Here is a 15,715-nt window from a genome sequence, read left to right on the forward strand (position 1 = left end):
TCTTCTTCTTCTTCTTCTTTTTCTTTCTCTTTCTTTATATAAGTAGGTAAAAACCACGCAAAACCTGTACATCGTTTGAATATACTCGAGAAACTAAGGCGGTATCGTGTTTGTATGTACAGAACGCAACCGTTATCACACAGTCAACCATAAAATTATTACAACTGTACAGAAATATGCTTCGGTTTTCTCCATAAAAGACACGTTCAGTATTATTGCCTCCATATTTCACTGCTTCTCCTTCTGTTTTCTCACCTTTTTTCTCTCACTCTCACTTTCACTCTCTCTCTCTCTCTCTCTCTCTCTCTCTTTCTCTCTTTCTCTCTCTTTCAATAATTTATGATCGTTTCCACCTTTTATTCCACCGTTTCTATTCTCTCCGAAACGCGTTTTCACCTATCGACCACGCAGGAGAGAAACCGGCGTTTCCGATATCCGCAATAAGCATTTCCCAGCCAGACGGAGAGGACGAGCAAACAAATCGGCGAGCTCTGAAACACGGTTGACACGAATCGTCCTGCGCGTTTCATTTTCTTTTTCGCTCGTATCGAACGCGTTTTACAGCGACTTTATCCAGCCGAGCAACGAGCCCGGAATCTGATTCGCGACGAGGTAACCTCGAGCGTTCAGTTCTCTCTTTTCCTCTTTTCCTTTCTTGGACGAGCGAGAGACCGGTCTGCTAGATCAGCGTATCGTACCGACTCTCGACCTTGGTCGAAGTACTCCTTGCGAACACCTGCTTCGCGGCCATTCGCGGAAATTCTGCGAGAACGCAGCGCATCTAGCCCGTTCACGCGTGCTCGGAGCCTTGGCTTGTTAAACTTTTAGCGGATATTTCGTCGGCCCGCCAATTCGCGCGGCCTCCACTCCAAGACGAAACAAGTAGCCTTCGTTCGTGAAAAATGCACCGCGTGCAACGGGCGCGGTTTAATCGCGAGCGAAGACGCGTTAGAAATTCGCCGGAATTCGCTGGAAATTTTTCCCGAAAAATCCCCGGCCGGAGAGAGAACGCAGGAGTGGCGGGGATCTGTCGGGCGGACGGTCGAGAGTTTCGCTGAAGTAATCTCTGTCGTCGATGTCGATGGCGAACAAACGCGGAGGATTTGATTTTTACGCGAGTCGAGCGCGAATCAAGTTGCAACTTCGTTGTATAAGAACGAACTTCCTTAACGAATAAACTATAGATACAATTGTGTATAATATACATTCTTCCCTCCGTGTAATTCTTTCTCCGCGGAACCGCGAACGAATTAAAGAGCAGCAGTGGTCTGGAGTCTCTGTATAAAATCCATTATATTCCTCGGAGCGTTATTGTCTCCCTTCGGGGGTGGGTGGGTGGGTGGGTAGGGGGAGGGGAGAGGGTGGCGATGGAGCGAGGGATTGAGGTGGAAAATCGCAATCGAAAACTGGTCCTCTGAATCGCCATAACCGACTTACGGTTTACGATTCGATTACACGCTGGCTGGAATAGTTTCGTCTGCCGTGCGTTTCTCTCCCTCTTTCTTTTTTTTCTTCTTTTTCTTTTTATTTCTTTTTTTTTTTTTTATTTTGTTTAAATCGTAATGCAGCGAGATTTTCGATCGTCCAACGAATTATTCTCTCCGTCTCTGTTTCTTCTTGCTCCACTGTCTCTCTGTGCCTATGTGCGCGCGCGTTCGTGCAATCGGACGAAAACATTTAAACGCCGAAAATGTAATTAACGCGTTTACACGGCGCGTCGTTGGCGTCGTTTCGTGCGCGAGCATCACGGTTAAACCGCGTCCGGCCGAAATTCGTCCGCGTTCCCGGTGATTTGTTAAATTAAGGATGGTAAACGTTTGTCGGGTCGAGAGGCACGCGTTTTCGATATACCGCGCGTTCGATGGTGAAGTCGATCGATATCTTTCGCGTCTCGAGAGGAACGCGCGTCGAGAACCGACGATCCGTCAGTGCTCGGCCTCTCCTTTTTTTTTTTTTTTTCCCCCGGAGAATCATCACGCTACATTGTCGTGCGCTCCATGTCCATAACCAATCAGCCGAATACATAGACGAATACACGTTGAGGAAGGAATGGAAGACTTTTATAGATTAAACTTGACGTAAAACGAATTCTGCGCCTATCGAGACTCTCTCTCTCTCTCTCCACTCTTTCTTTCTTGATTTTTTTTTACCATTACTTCGAAAAGTAGTTTCGTTTCGTTTTTTTTCCCTTTTTACTTCTGCGTTTACGGTGTTCTGCCGATGTCTCGTAGTGTACACTTCGTACGTGCGTGTTTGTGTGCAAGAATCCGTGTTTATTTACGCTCGATCGAGAGTTTCGCTTCGCGAAAAGTATGGAAACGTGGAACCTTAAGTGGAAGGAGAAATGTACTCTAATTAGGAACGTAAATTTCTTCGAGAATTTCTCGCGAGCGGTGACACTTCAACACCGCGAGGTCACGGATTCTTACGCGAGCCTGTGATGAAAACGGGACATCTCAACCGCAAAGACGACTAACTAGCGGCCCGCGGGCTCTTGCCCCTACTTTCCTGATCGCTAACGCGATCATCCCCTCCATTGCATCTCTTCACTACATTGAAATTTCTTTGCCGTGCATCAATCCCACTCTCTCAGTCTGTTGATTTCTAAGCAAGTGGAAGGAATAGCGCTAGCGATCAAGAAAGTTGGGGCAAAGTAGGGGCTCGCGAGCCGCCAGTTAGCCAGCTCTGTCTTAACGGAAGGAATGACAAAGCTACGTTTCTTACAGACACGGTGCACGCTTCTTCAGGCTGAATATGCTTTTGGTCTGACTTTTTTTTCTTCTTCTTTTTCTTTCTCTTGATGTGGTTTTACGAAGTAGGCTGACGTTATTGCTGCGTACGGTCGCGGGATCGTCGATCGTCGAGAATCCACGCGCGTTTTGAAAGAGAAACGAGACGGAATAAAAAGAACGGTACAAAAATTCGATTCAGTCGTTCTGGTTGAATCGCTCGTTCGGTTGTTTGGTGCAGCCGGTGTGTGTGTGTGTGTGTGTGTGTGTGTGTGTCGCGTTCCTAGCGGTAAAACGCAGCGAGCGTCAGATGAACGGGTCGACGAGTGTGTGTTCCGTTCGGAGAATGTTACAATTCGCTAGACAACGAGTATCGAGAACAATTAATGCTCGCGACGGAAAGTTGTCGCATCTTTCAACTACGGAGACAAGTCACTCTCTCGCGATCAGACGTACACAGTTAAAAAATAATAAACGAAAGTCACGCCTGGTCGACACATAGGCGAGTTATCGAGTTATCGATGATACTTAACGTAGACTACTAACAGGTAATTGTGGAGATTTTTCACTTACATTGGAATCTGGAGTTCGTGTGCATTCCCATTCAGTGTGACGACGAGGAGGAGATCGTTGGCGTTGGTTTCGTACCCCGTTCCACGGGAATCAGTAGTAGCTTAGAATAAATCTGGAACGAGGATTTCGCATGTTCGCACAACGACCCGAAACGACACGACCTCGCGTTCAAGCTGAAAGCTCGAATGGATGACGAGAAATCCGCGAACGAAAGTGTATTCGTCCCGCGGTATGATCGGTACTACCATTCTTCTGATTGTTCAAGCATTTTCGCAGTGATCGATCGACGCGTGATGGTTATTTCTCACGGCCGCGACAACGTGCTTCGCGGGCTCTGAAAATCTCAGATTTAAATCGAACCATCGAATTCAAGTTTTCGATCGTATACTGACCAGCAACGCGCGAAATCCTCGATCCGAAAATCGCGACGTATAGATTCGCTAGGCTGTCATTATACACGGATCGGATCGAAACGGTCATGAAATACGACAAATATCAACCGGCGGAATCCCGTTTAAAATTTCATTATCTCCGATTGGCAAATTATTAATTACCTCTTTGACGCGGCGTAATCTTCCTTCGGTTGATTTGCACGGTTTCATTTTCCGGATCGAGGCACGCGGTAGAATAAAAGCGGTGATTCCGCCCGCGTTGTCACGTATCCGTGATGATCACTGGCCAAGAAGAGCGACCACTGCGACAGGGGGGGGGGGGGAGGAATTGTTTTTCGATTGCCTCGAACTGGCGATGAAACGTACGCTGCACAGTGAATCCCACTGGGGGTGGGAATCCTCTCGTTAAATTTCATACGTGAGTGTCGCAGCCATTCCGCGTGCCTTCGACCGACTTCAATATCGTCGCGCGGTTTATCACCTCGCAATGATCGCCCTTCTTCCGGTCATCTCGATCACTGATTTGATCGGCGTTTCGTTTAATCGCGTTCTCGCTATTGTCTCTAGAATAGAATTTTCAACGTCTCTTTTTTTTCTTTTTGAATACACAGTTAAAACATCTCTCTCTCTCTCTCTCTCTCTCTCTCTCCGAAACTTTTCGTATGTTCTCTTTACGACGATCGATGATAAAGTCGAAGAGAACCGCGCATAGTTCGCTTATACCTAGAAACGTTAGTAGTTCGAAGAAAAGCTCGAAACGAGCTGGAACCGATAGTCATGTTTTTGGTCACGTCTTGAGTGAAGAGCGATCGACTCGACTCGACTCGACACGAATCGAATCGAGTCGAGTCGAAGGTGACCAAGCCCCTCGATTCGTCCTATGTACACTAAAACAATCGTTCGCAAACAGCTCAGTATCGTTCAGCTACCGTATTATACATACGTTTCGCGTTCGGTTTTGATCCTGCGTAGGCTGCACTTTCTCTCTCTCTCTCTCTCTCTCTCTCTCTCTCTCTCTCTCTCTCTCGCTCGCTCGCTCGTTCACTCGCTCTCTCTGCGACAGACGATCAATGCTATCAGATTGTAGAACTTGTTGCATCGATAATAGTGTCGGCTAACAATAATCGATAGTAATACGACGACCGTAGTCTTTAATGATATTAAGTCATCCGTAATACACACCTATATATGTATACTCGTATATATATATATATATTATGTATAAGTATGTATACGTATATACAATATATAATATGATTTACAATAATTCACCGATAATTTAATCGATACCATAAATCATCTATTTTCCTTCTCTTTTCTCTCTCTCGCTCTCAGCCCTCCACCCCCTCCCACCGAATATCATCTAGTCCAGGACTTCTCAAAGTGTGGGTCGCAGAAATTTTGGCAAAACTGAAAAAAAATTAGCACGAGTATTCGTCTTTTAATACATGGTAAAATTATATTCACATGTATACCAAAGAATTTCTTTCGGGTAAATTTCCTTTGTCATTAGCAAACGTTCTAACTCGTATTCCTAGTTTATATACACATCTGTGTATACACCAGGGTCGCGAAAATATTTGCTCGGGTAAAAGGTGTCGCCAAGGTGGAGAAGTTCGAGAAGCCCTGATCTGAGTCCTATTTCCGTCGCTTTTCATTTATCGGGAAACTTAATCACGCTCAGTCTGGCGAGCGCGGCGGGATAATTGTCGACCCAGACGCACACCTTGAAAGCGTTTTAGCGATATCACAGTGATTTTCATTGCTCCAATATTATCGATAGAGATCGTTTCGCGGCGTCGTCGCGCGAGATCGTTGAAGATTATTCCGTTGCCGTGCGAACGAAAATCGCGAATGGAAAAGGAGGAACAAAACTGTTCGATTGTTCTCGGTATGTATCGCGTGCCGATACACGATAGACGAGGCATGATCCGTTGGATATATCAGCGGATAAACGAATCGGCGACCGGCCTGCGCCGCGTACATTTCAAGAAAGATATACACGCGATGCAAACGTATCGCTTTCAGGATTAAATCGAAAATTGTTTTTGAGCGGTCGGCAATACCGAGCGTTCGCGTTTCGGCATCGCGATACGGTAATTGAACCGGCAAATAGAGGACGCGGGTCTTAAAAGGGGGCACGGAAATGGAGGATGCTTGAATTAATTATGAACCCGACTCTGCGCGTACGTACGTATGTGTGCACGTGTTTGAAAAGGTGTGCAGTTATCGTTACATCGAAACGCGCTGGAATTTCAATTGACTGCGTTCAGCTGTGCAGGAATTCTCGGTACCAACGGCGTTATTAACGAGGTGTATTACCCGACGGCGAATTTTACTTACTAGTTGACGAAAGTTGGAGAAACGGGACGAGTAACTCGTACACTGGGTTACCGAGATAATTAATCCAAGTTTTTAGTCGTGGGCGATTCTCGGAGTGAAATATACCGGTGCCTCCTGCTTCTCCAACGAACGAGAACGAATCTTCGAAGTTTGCGTTCCCGCAAGATGAATCGAAACGATAAAAGTGTCTGGTTATGACTGTGTAAATTTACTGGATGCAGCTCGCCGTTCGCTCGCTCGGCTCGGCTCTGCTTGGCTTGGCTTGGCTCGGCTCGGGCGGCTCTCTCTCTCTCTCTCTCTCTCTCTCTCTCTCTCTCTCTCTCTCTCTCTTTTCGCCGCCGTGTCGTCGACTCGAATGGACCGAAAGAGAGATATTTTGGGGGGAAAGTTTGATTGGAATCAAGTAAATAGATCGTTAGATCGGTGTTATCGGCGTCATGGACGTAACGAACGATCTCCACTGCGGAATCTCGGCCGAACAAAGGGGTAGTTGTGCTGCCGCTCGACGGGTAGAAACGATAATTAATGGTCGATCTGTTGGATCTCTGCGGCGACGCTGGATTGCTCGATGCGTAAGAACATGATGGCCGATGGTAATAAGAATCGAGAACGATAATGAGAACGATAATAAGAATAATGGTAATCTGTTAATAATATAATAAGAATAATATTAGTAACAATATACATATCTGTGTACAACGTGTATAAATACAAAGTATCGTGTCTTCGTTAATTTTAATTATTTTAATCTCGTGACAACGTGTCGCGTGTCGCTTAGGTTCAGAGACGGTACGAGCGTAATATTTAATTAGAATGATAGTTTTCCTTGCTTTTTTTTTCTTTTTTCCCTTAAATAAATATCCTTCACCTCGTTTCTTCTTTCTCTCTTTCTTTTTTATTTATTTTTCTTTTACATCAGTCCATCGAAATCGTTCTTCGTCGTATTCGCTCTTCGCGCGATTCAGGTCATTTCTTTGGTAAAGTCCTCTTACGTTATATCCGCTTACGTTAACATCGTGTGTACGTATGGTAAGGTAAACTAAGTACTGACACACAGAGAGATTCATCGAAAAATTTGGATTGCAAAAAATGTTCGGTCGCCCGCCTAAGGCGAGATCGAGCCGCGTACACGTAGTTTCGTTAAACAGTATTTTAATGGAAAACGACAGTACGTTGTCGTAATTTACCTAGTACGTTGCATTTTACGGATTCACGGTACTTCCTTTTTCTTTTCTTCCTGTCTCTCTCTCTCTCCCTCTCTCCCTCTCTCTCTCTCTCTCTCCCCTCTCGACTTACAATTAGCCTCGTCTTAAACTTTATTACTCAGCTTCTCGACCGAGAATCTCAATCCTACTATCACACGAGCTTACTCGATTTACACAGGAAAACATCACATCAAGTCTCGCTGTCTGAACTTCGCGTACACCTTAAATATCGATTCTAATTAAAAGTCTGAAGCTAACAACGATGAGAAATGTTCGACGATCTTTTTTTTTTTTTCGTTTGTTCCTTCCTATTGCTGCGTGTATATATTATTTCGACCCTTCGCCGCTTCGATTATCCTCGATCGGCCTCTGGCTGTTTCGGGAGGAAACACGGCAGGGTGGTTCACACGAGGAATTCTCCGTAACGCGAGATCGCATAGAGCAAGGGGTGTCGGAGTAGCGACGGGGAGAGAAGGAGAAGAGAAAAAGGGACGAGCTCTCGAAATTGCTCCGCGTCTCTCCGCGACCGCTCGACGATTCCCCCGCCGATCGGATCGTGGTCGGTAAACGTGGCGCGAGATCAATAGATCGTGAAAAAGAGACGGACGAAATGAAAAAAAGGGACGTCGACGATGACGAAACGTATCTCGCTCGAGAGGGGTGGGGTTGGTGAAAAGAAAGCAACGGGGAGTCGTGTATCGGCGCTTGATCGTTTGAAATATTGTATCCGGCCTCGCGGTTTCGAACGTAAATTCCACTCGGTTACGTGTATACCATCTCCGTTACGGCTTCCGTTTACGCGCTCCGTTTCAAGAACATAATATCTCGCGAGATCGTCACTCGTTCTCGCTTTTATTTCGCGCGCGATAAATTTCCAAGGATACAGTCGGCCGTCTAACCTGCGCAGGACTTCGCGTCACAAAGTACATATAATAAAGCGCTGCGATACTCTGCGACGGGTTTACGATCGTAGGGATTAACACGTGAAGGGTTGAAAAACCGCGGCGGGGAAACAAATATCGAATGGAGAAAACAAATACCAAGAGGAAAACGCATCTTTGGTATTTCTCTTAATTTCGGCGTGTATGAACCGCTACTATCACGCGAAACGCAACAAAAGTAACCGCGTCAGTTAAAATCAATTTCCACGAGTGGACGAGTCTTGCTCGTTTTTCCGCCCAAATTCCGCTCGATAGTCGACCGTTTGCATCTTTTGATCGAATCCTGACAATCATCGAGGTACGACAGTTTGATGCACAATCGATCTATCGAAAACATCGATCTCCACTTTTCGCAAGCAAAAATCCAGCTGGAGAAAGAAGAAGAAGCAGTGTGTAGTCGCGTGTGCACGGTCTATCGATCTCGGCTATGCTAATAATCCGTCCCGCGTACGTCGCAATCTTATCAGCACGTCTCTTATTGGTTCTGCACACTCGAGGAACCCTCTCGTTCGTGTACTGTCTCGACACTTTGCCCCAGTTTGTCGTTGTAACGCGTCGAGCCTGGTCGGAGAGGGACAGAGGCAACGCGCGCGTGTGTTACGTACCACGTACGCTTTATTGATTTATCGTTGTAACGCGTTGCGTGTCACGTAGATGCGTGCACGTGTGACACACGCGGGGCTGTAAAGGGGCTGCGGCTAATTCGTAAATTAGTTTCGAATTTCGCGTGCCGCGGATAAATGTTATGCAGGGAACGTTTCGTTTCTGCGGCTGTTCTTTTTCCATGAATTTTTGTTGGAAATCGTTGGTTCGCGGAACGGCAAAAAATATGAAACTCGCGTCGGAAAAAAAGAAAGAAAAAAAGGTCGAAACGGAAGCCGTGCGAGAACGGTATCTCTGGTGAAAAATTGACAATCAAAGTATCAAACTCGAAACGTCAAAGGAATTGAAACAAACAAACAAATAACCGTGAGCTTTCATCCGTACGTTTCGCGAGTCAAATCGTTCGAAAAGTTCTGCAAAAGTTGTAGTCTGTGAAAACTTGAGAACCTATGATTTCGATGACTCTGATAGTCTCCGGTGTCTATCGATAATGTCGATGCTGCGCTTGCGATTCGGACGGCGACCGTTTTCCGAAAAAAAAAAACATGCTCTCCGTCGCTGAATGAGAACGAAATATCCCGAAAGTTGCGCGAAAGCAAAGAGATTTGGCCACGCGAAACGTACGATGGCTCTTGACTCCTAGTCCTCGATTGAAAAATAGGCGGATTTCGATCCGTCAGGTTCTGGTACAAACAGATCCCGAAAGTAGATTTTTTTATATTCAAACTTGTCGCGGTCAGGCTGCGAGAATAATCTTTAATCTGCGAAACAGAGAGTGATCAGATTGAACGCGTCGGTGAAAAAGTACCGGTGGAAATTGTTTCCCGAAATTTGTTCCGATGGCTGGACCGCTTTCGATTTACGAGCAACGCTTTTGACGCTCTTTGATTTGTTTCGAATCGCCGTTAGGGGATAGACGTGCCAACCGTGCACGTATTTCACGTAACATTCTCCGTGGCCACTTGCGATTTTTAAAATCAAAAACAGACTTGTACGTATACATCAGGATGCTTACTTATATGCAACGATACGAAAATTTTATTGCGTTACATATCTTCTCTGTAAAAACTATCAGAATAATACACATTTTCGCGTATATTCGTAATGTCAATTAATCAATTAACTTTTCTCATGGGGCAAAGAAATTTTAAAGTTTGAATAAAAATTGTTTCAACAGGGAAAGTTTATCTCAAATAACAGGATAAACAAATGACAATTTATAATTAATAGTAACTAAATATCATGTTTCATTTTCACGAAAATTCCAATACTTGCTGAACGAGATTATATTTACCGATAAAAATTGCCCGGTAAATCTGATCGATCGAAAACAAGGACTGGATGGAAAATTGTCGCGCCACGGGGTCGCGTGGCGAGGGTAATCGATTAAGTAAAACTGGCTGCGCGCTCGAATAAAAGGGGGTGGCGGGTTCCAAGCCGGTTTGATCGATTTCGAGGGTGGACTCGGTGCCTTGGTGAGGCCAGCAGGTGTTAAATATAAAGCGGCCGATCGCGAATTGGCACCCTGGCGCGCAAACATTGCGTAATGCCGCGTAATAATTGAAACCGCACAGCGTTCCTCTGTGTCGGCTTCGCGCCGCGCCAATAAACAAATATAGCTGCGCGTTCATCTTTAAACACGGTTTCGCCAGTGCGGAGTCGCAATCAGATTTTATATTTCAAGCCGGGCAAATTGAAAACTCAGCGTTGCAAACGTTGCAAACCCTACCCCTCATCCCTGCTCTCGTGCAGAAATTTTTAATTTCATTTCGACCGACCTTTCACGCCGTGCAAAGCGATCATCTCGAAAAGTCTTTCCCGTTTCATCCCCGTGTTTCTTCTCTCTCTTCTCTGTTCTCTCGTTTGATTTCCAAACTGGAGAAACTCCTACTTTATTTTTTTATTATTTTTGTTTTTTTTTTTTTTTTGTTTTTTTTCTTTTAATAATAATACGTATCGTTACGTTTTCATCATCCTTACCACGTATTTAAGTCGATAGAATTCGAAAAAACTGTCGTGATTAAACGATTACACGATTAAACCGTAGCCGCGTTATCGGTCCTATGGATAAAACGGTGCGTACCTATTTGATAGGAAACATGCCTCTTTCGTTTCGGTATTACTTTTCTTCGTAGTTTCATTCGTCCGACGTGACGATCGTTCCGATCACCGTCTCTCGTGAACTCGTGCTCGTTTCGAGATCGTGTCCCGGTGTGCGTGTATAACATCATAAGACCATTATGCATTATCATTACACCCGCGACGCGTGCACGCAGCTCGTTCCGAAAGTTTTCGTTCCACGCACGAAACAGGGTACGATTCCCTTCGACTCCCTTTCGCAATCCTCGACACGGCACCATTTTCCCTTCCCAGAAGATACTTTCTACTCGATAGTTCCCGCGCTTCCCGGAAATTGTCGAGGTTATTCGAGCCGGTTTCGCGCGAGCGAACGAATCCAATCGAACAGCAGGTGAATTTCGAAGCGAAGCGAAACGAACGCGAGACACCGTATATGCCTCGCTTGGTCACCTATGCTATCGAAGAACAGAAACTTCCTGCGACGGCCATATTATACACGCCCACGTACACGTACACGTATGCTATACATATCTACATTCACTTACATCGATAGTAAGTGGATTGTCGCGACTTTTAATTTACAATTGGGATGATGGCGCGCCGTCTGTCGAAGGAACTCGGAGAAGGAAGAACAACCGTGGACAATCAGCCTCGTCCGATTTTCTTCCTCCGACGAAGAACGATGGCGAGGTGGTCTCGATGATAAAGGTTCGACTCTCTCAGGGACGTGGGACACAGAGAGCTCGCGACTGTCGACGACGAACGAAACTCGCCCCTTCTCGAGTCGGGTATAGGAAAAGAAACGTCCCTGACACTTTCCGCGTGACACCTCTCCCCTCGATACAATTAGTTTGAAATCACGATCAGCGGCTCTCGCAGTTCTCGTATTCGTGGCGGTTGGCTGTCGCCAAGTTCCATCTGTCTTCTACTCGGTGTCATATTGAATCGACAACCAGTCGGAAGTTGTATCCGATCGAGGGAACAGCAGCAGCAGCTGTTGCTGAAATACGCCGGTAGTCCACGACAGTCTCGCAGAGGATTCATGGTCGTCACCGGCAAACGGGCTGTCAGAATTTCCTCAGCTTCCTTGCGATTTCTTCGCAAGAACTGGTTATCGGAACGTCGCGCAGCTGCGTGCGCGAGAGAACTCTCCGAGGCCGCGTTAGACACGAACACCGTGCGAGGATAACGTGTCTAACGACAATTCCGGCTGACCCGAGTTCCAATGAGTTTCTATCCCGCGAGAGTTTTTACAGTCTGGCCGGAATTTCCCAAGGCTCTCGCCTCTGGTGCAAACGCGCCTCGAACGCCGTGACGTTCTCTCAACTTGTTCGCTCGGAGACGTTGCCCGATCCCTCCTCTATCGTCGTTCCAGCTCGCAGCGGCGATTGATCCGCCGATCGAGGGGAATTTTTATTCGCGTTGCCTGGATCACGTTCGGGAACGTTCGTCCAGGAACGGCGGGATTATTTGAACAGTATCCTGCGGAACGCGCGGCGGAAGTCCTTGTTGAAGATGGTGTAGATGAATGGGTTCAGCGCTGAGTTCATGTAGCCGAGCCAGAACACAATGACGAACGCCTGCCCAGGTATTTCAACGCGCGGGAACAGAGGTTTCGCGATATAGAGGACGAAGAACGGCAGCCAGCAGGCGATGAAGCTGCCCATGATGAAACCGAGTATCAGCGTGGCTCGTTTCTCCTTCTTTCTCGCCAGTCTCCTCTTCTCTCTCTCCGGGTCCCGTGGTTTCGACGACTTCCCCTCGACGCCAGCCTCGTCCTTGCCGGACGTACGACCTCCGTCCCCGTGCTCTCTTCTGAACTTACCGAGATTCTTACGGCCGAAGATCGGCTGGCAGAGTCGGATCTTCAGAGGCTTCACCACCGCACACCTGGATACAACGCCACTGTCCGACGACGACGGGTCGAACTCTGACACCATGTCGACGTCGATGCCGACGCTGGGCGCCCTGCCTCGCGACGGCACGCTCGATTGGCCGTCGCCGTTTACTGACAGCGTTGCCTTCAGGCTGCTCTTTTGCACCGGGACTGGGACCGTTACCTGCTCAACAGACATTGGTAAAAGAACGTTTAAACCTGAACACTTCTGGCTTTCACGTGCCGAGACGGCCGTGAAAATTGAAGATATGAGGATCGAAGAATAAATCTAAATCTATCTCGGTACTTGCGCCATCAACGTTTCATACGTACTTCAACGACAACAAACGATTTCCGCGAGGTCGGTTTATGCGTCGTGTTTATGAGCGACAGCCATAACGCGCGGCAGCAGCGGTTCCAAGAAACGCGCACGTACGTACGTACATGATCGATTCGATCTCGATACTCGAGCGATAAAGTATTGTGCTCGCGATTCGCGGGACTTTTATTCGATTCTGTTTGCACTGTGGAACAACCTTGTACCACGGGGGAAGGGGCAGAGGACTGAAATCCAATAGCGAATTTCTACTTTTTGGAGATTTACTTTTGCAGTTTTTCTTCTTTTATGCGTTGCACCGGCGGAACCGGCGATATCTCGAAGACCGCGTGACTGTATCGCCAAACAGGGATGATGCTGCATTCAGATCGCAGACCTCGAAAAAGTTATTGAGTAAGTGTATTGGGGATTCGAGCACGGAGACAGGTGTTTCCCCCGTGTTTCGTGCCATCCGAGATCGCACGATCTGCTACACACTTAGAAAAAGACGACATGTTTGAGGCATGTTCCACTTGCGAGTGGATGAGGGAAATTCACGGAAAATAAGAGACCAGTTTCGGAGAATGGGGTATCGGACCGGAATACGTTTGAACAAGCCGATAACGCAGGTTTCTTCGTATCCCGGGGTAACAAAGGCTAATGTTTGCTTGACTCCGAGTTCGAGCATGTGTGTACAAGCAGTTGCGGAATATAAAATGCGTGTTCGTAGCTCGAGCGTGATAGATGATCTGATCTTGGGACGAACCGTCGGAAAGAAAAACGTCGTTATATGTACCGTACGATCCATTCTGCACCAATTCTCTCGAACAAGGAAGAAATTTTTAGAGAAAGAGCACTTTGAAAGCATTTTTCTATACAGTTATACGAAAGTAAGGCGATTCCCGCCTTGTGTTTTACGAAGCTTCGTTTCAAAATTTAACGCGTCAATTAGGTTAAGTGTACACCTCCGCACGTCGTTCGAAAACTATCTGAACATTCGCTTATTTTTGATGGACAATCTATTGGACAACTGCAATAATCTTATTCCTCGTCACAGGGGATTATGTAACAAATCTTCGAATTATTGATAGCGAGCATCCAATGATAGATAGTAACCTTCAAGACAAACCTTTATTGTATGATTAATTCTTTATCACGGTATCCTCTTATTTTCGAATAAATTCACAAGAAGCGAAATTTAAGTGCATCATTCTCCGTATATTCTAGAGAGCACTTTATTTTGCATACATCTCGGGTTACTTTTTCATTTTTGAGCTGCGAAGATAGTCATGAACAGTATTTAGGTCGTGAAGACTTTATACAGGATGAATAGAAGAAAGGATTCATAACTTTTAAACAACTTCAGGAAAGTTCCAGAAACATGAGTCGAAAAATTAATAGGCTCGAAGCTATAAACGATTTTTTGTTTCCTTTGAAAAAACGAATTTCTTCGCTGCGAAAGCTATTATACTATATATATAAGCAGTTTATCTTATAATTTTTTCTTTTTTTAATTACTGGAAGTTTCCTACGTGTCCTCATTCCATTTTTATACATGCTCGACACGGTCGTATTAAAGAATTACGTACTCTGTCAAAAATTAGATGCGTCCCAACCATTCAAACAAAAAAAATCTGTATTTATAACCTTGAAACTATTCAATTCATTTTGACTATCGACTATCTACCTCAGAAGTTACGAATCCTTTTTTTCTACTTACCCTGGTGTAAGTCACGTATACTATTTTAGATACATCCAGTATCCCCCATATATTTCGTTTTGCATTATTGAGCTGCGCAGATAGTCGCACACAATGCGTAGTTATTCAAACAAGAAACGTCGTTCGAAATGAATAAAGCCAGTAACCTTCAGCGTGTCCTTCTCCTCCATGGGGATGCTGCTACCCCCGCCAGGATCCGCTTCGGACGTGCTAACGTCGCTGGCAAAGTCGCAGGTGACAATGGGGATTTGCACGGGCTGGTTCTCGATGGTGGCGACGTTCTCCATCGCGGAACCGGGCGGCTTTTTCGATTCGGTGGCCGGCGTGCTTTGCGTGAAGCTGGTCTGCCTGACATCCGGCGACTCGGGTGGCACCACTGCGCGCGGACGTGGCTGCTTCCGGATGCCGCGGCGCGCACGGGCCTTCGCCGCGAAGTATATACGTATGTACACAAACACCATGATGCATGACGGGATGTAGAAGCTGCCGAGCGCGGAGTAAAGTACGTAGCCGATATCCTCCGAAAGCTGCAACAGAAACGGATAAACGTAAAATGGCCATTTTGTCACGCAGCGCCCTTTCGCGCTTTTCGTAGTTGATCAAGAGTGCTGAGGCCTAAGTATTATATGTGCTCCAACCCAGCGTAGTGAATTAGGAATTTGATCATTTAGAAAATTACAAATTAGGAATTTGGTACCCGTAAATTTGGTCAGTCTCATAAAATTGCCATAAAATTATAATACTGCGACAACAAAACTTATTTATAACACACACACACACACACACACACATATAAAAATAATATTCCTTACACTTCATTTCAAATATCCCATCAGGAAGATGTTAACAAAAGGGATTCGTCGCGCGACGTTTCGTCGTTTCAACTAATGAACGAACACAGCTATCAACTCGCAAAGTTTCTCCGATAATTTTTCCAA

The 15,715-nt window shown here is 46.0% G+C and overlaps 1 protein-coding gene across 1 annotated transcript in view; it reads right to left on the bottom strand.

Annotated features, from left to right (window-relative positions):
• Positions 1–1,553: 1,553 nt before the first annotated feature.
• Positions 1,554–15,715, bottom strand: part of LOC122536553 (alpha-2B adrenergic receptor) — a 172,846-nt gene continuing 158,684 nt past the window's right edge. The window contains exons 3-4 of the mRNA XM_043669007.1: positions 14,924–15,304; positions 1,554–12,925 (exon numbers count right to left, since the gene is read on the bottom strand). Of these exons, the coding sequence (XP_043524942.1) occupies positions 12,332–12,925; positions 14,924–15,304 (975 nt within the window). The 3' untranslated portion in view covers positions 1,554–12,331. The remainder of the gene's footprint in view (positions 12,926–14,923; positions 15,305–15,715) is intronic.

Source organism: Frieseomelitta varia, unplaced genomic scaffold, assembly GCF_011392965.1.
Source record: "Frieseomelitta varia isolate USP_RPSP 00005682 unplaced genomic scaffold, Fvar_1.2 scaffold_157, whole genome shotgun sequence".
NCBI lineage: Eukaryota > Metazoa > Arthropoda > Insecta > Hymenoptera > Apidae > Frieseomelitta > Frieseomelitta varia.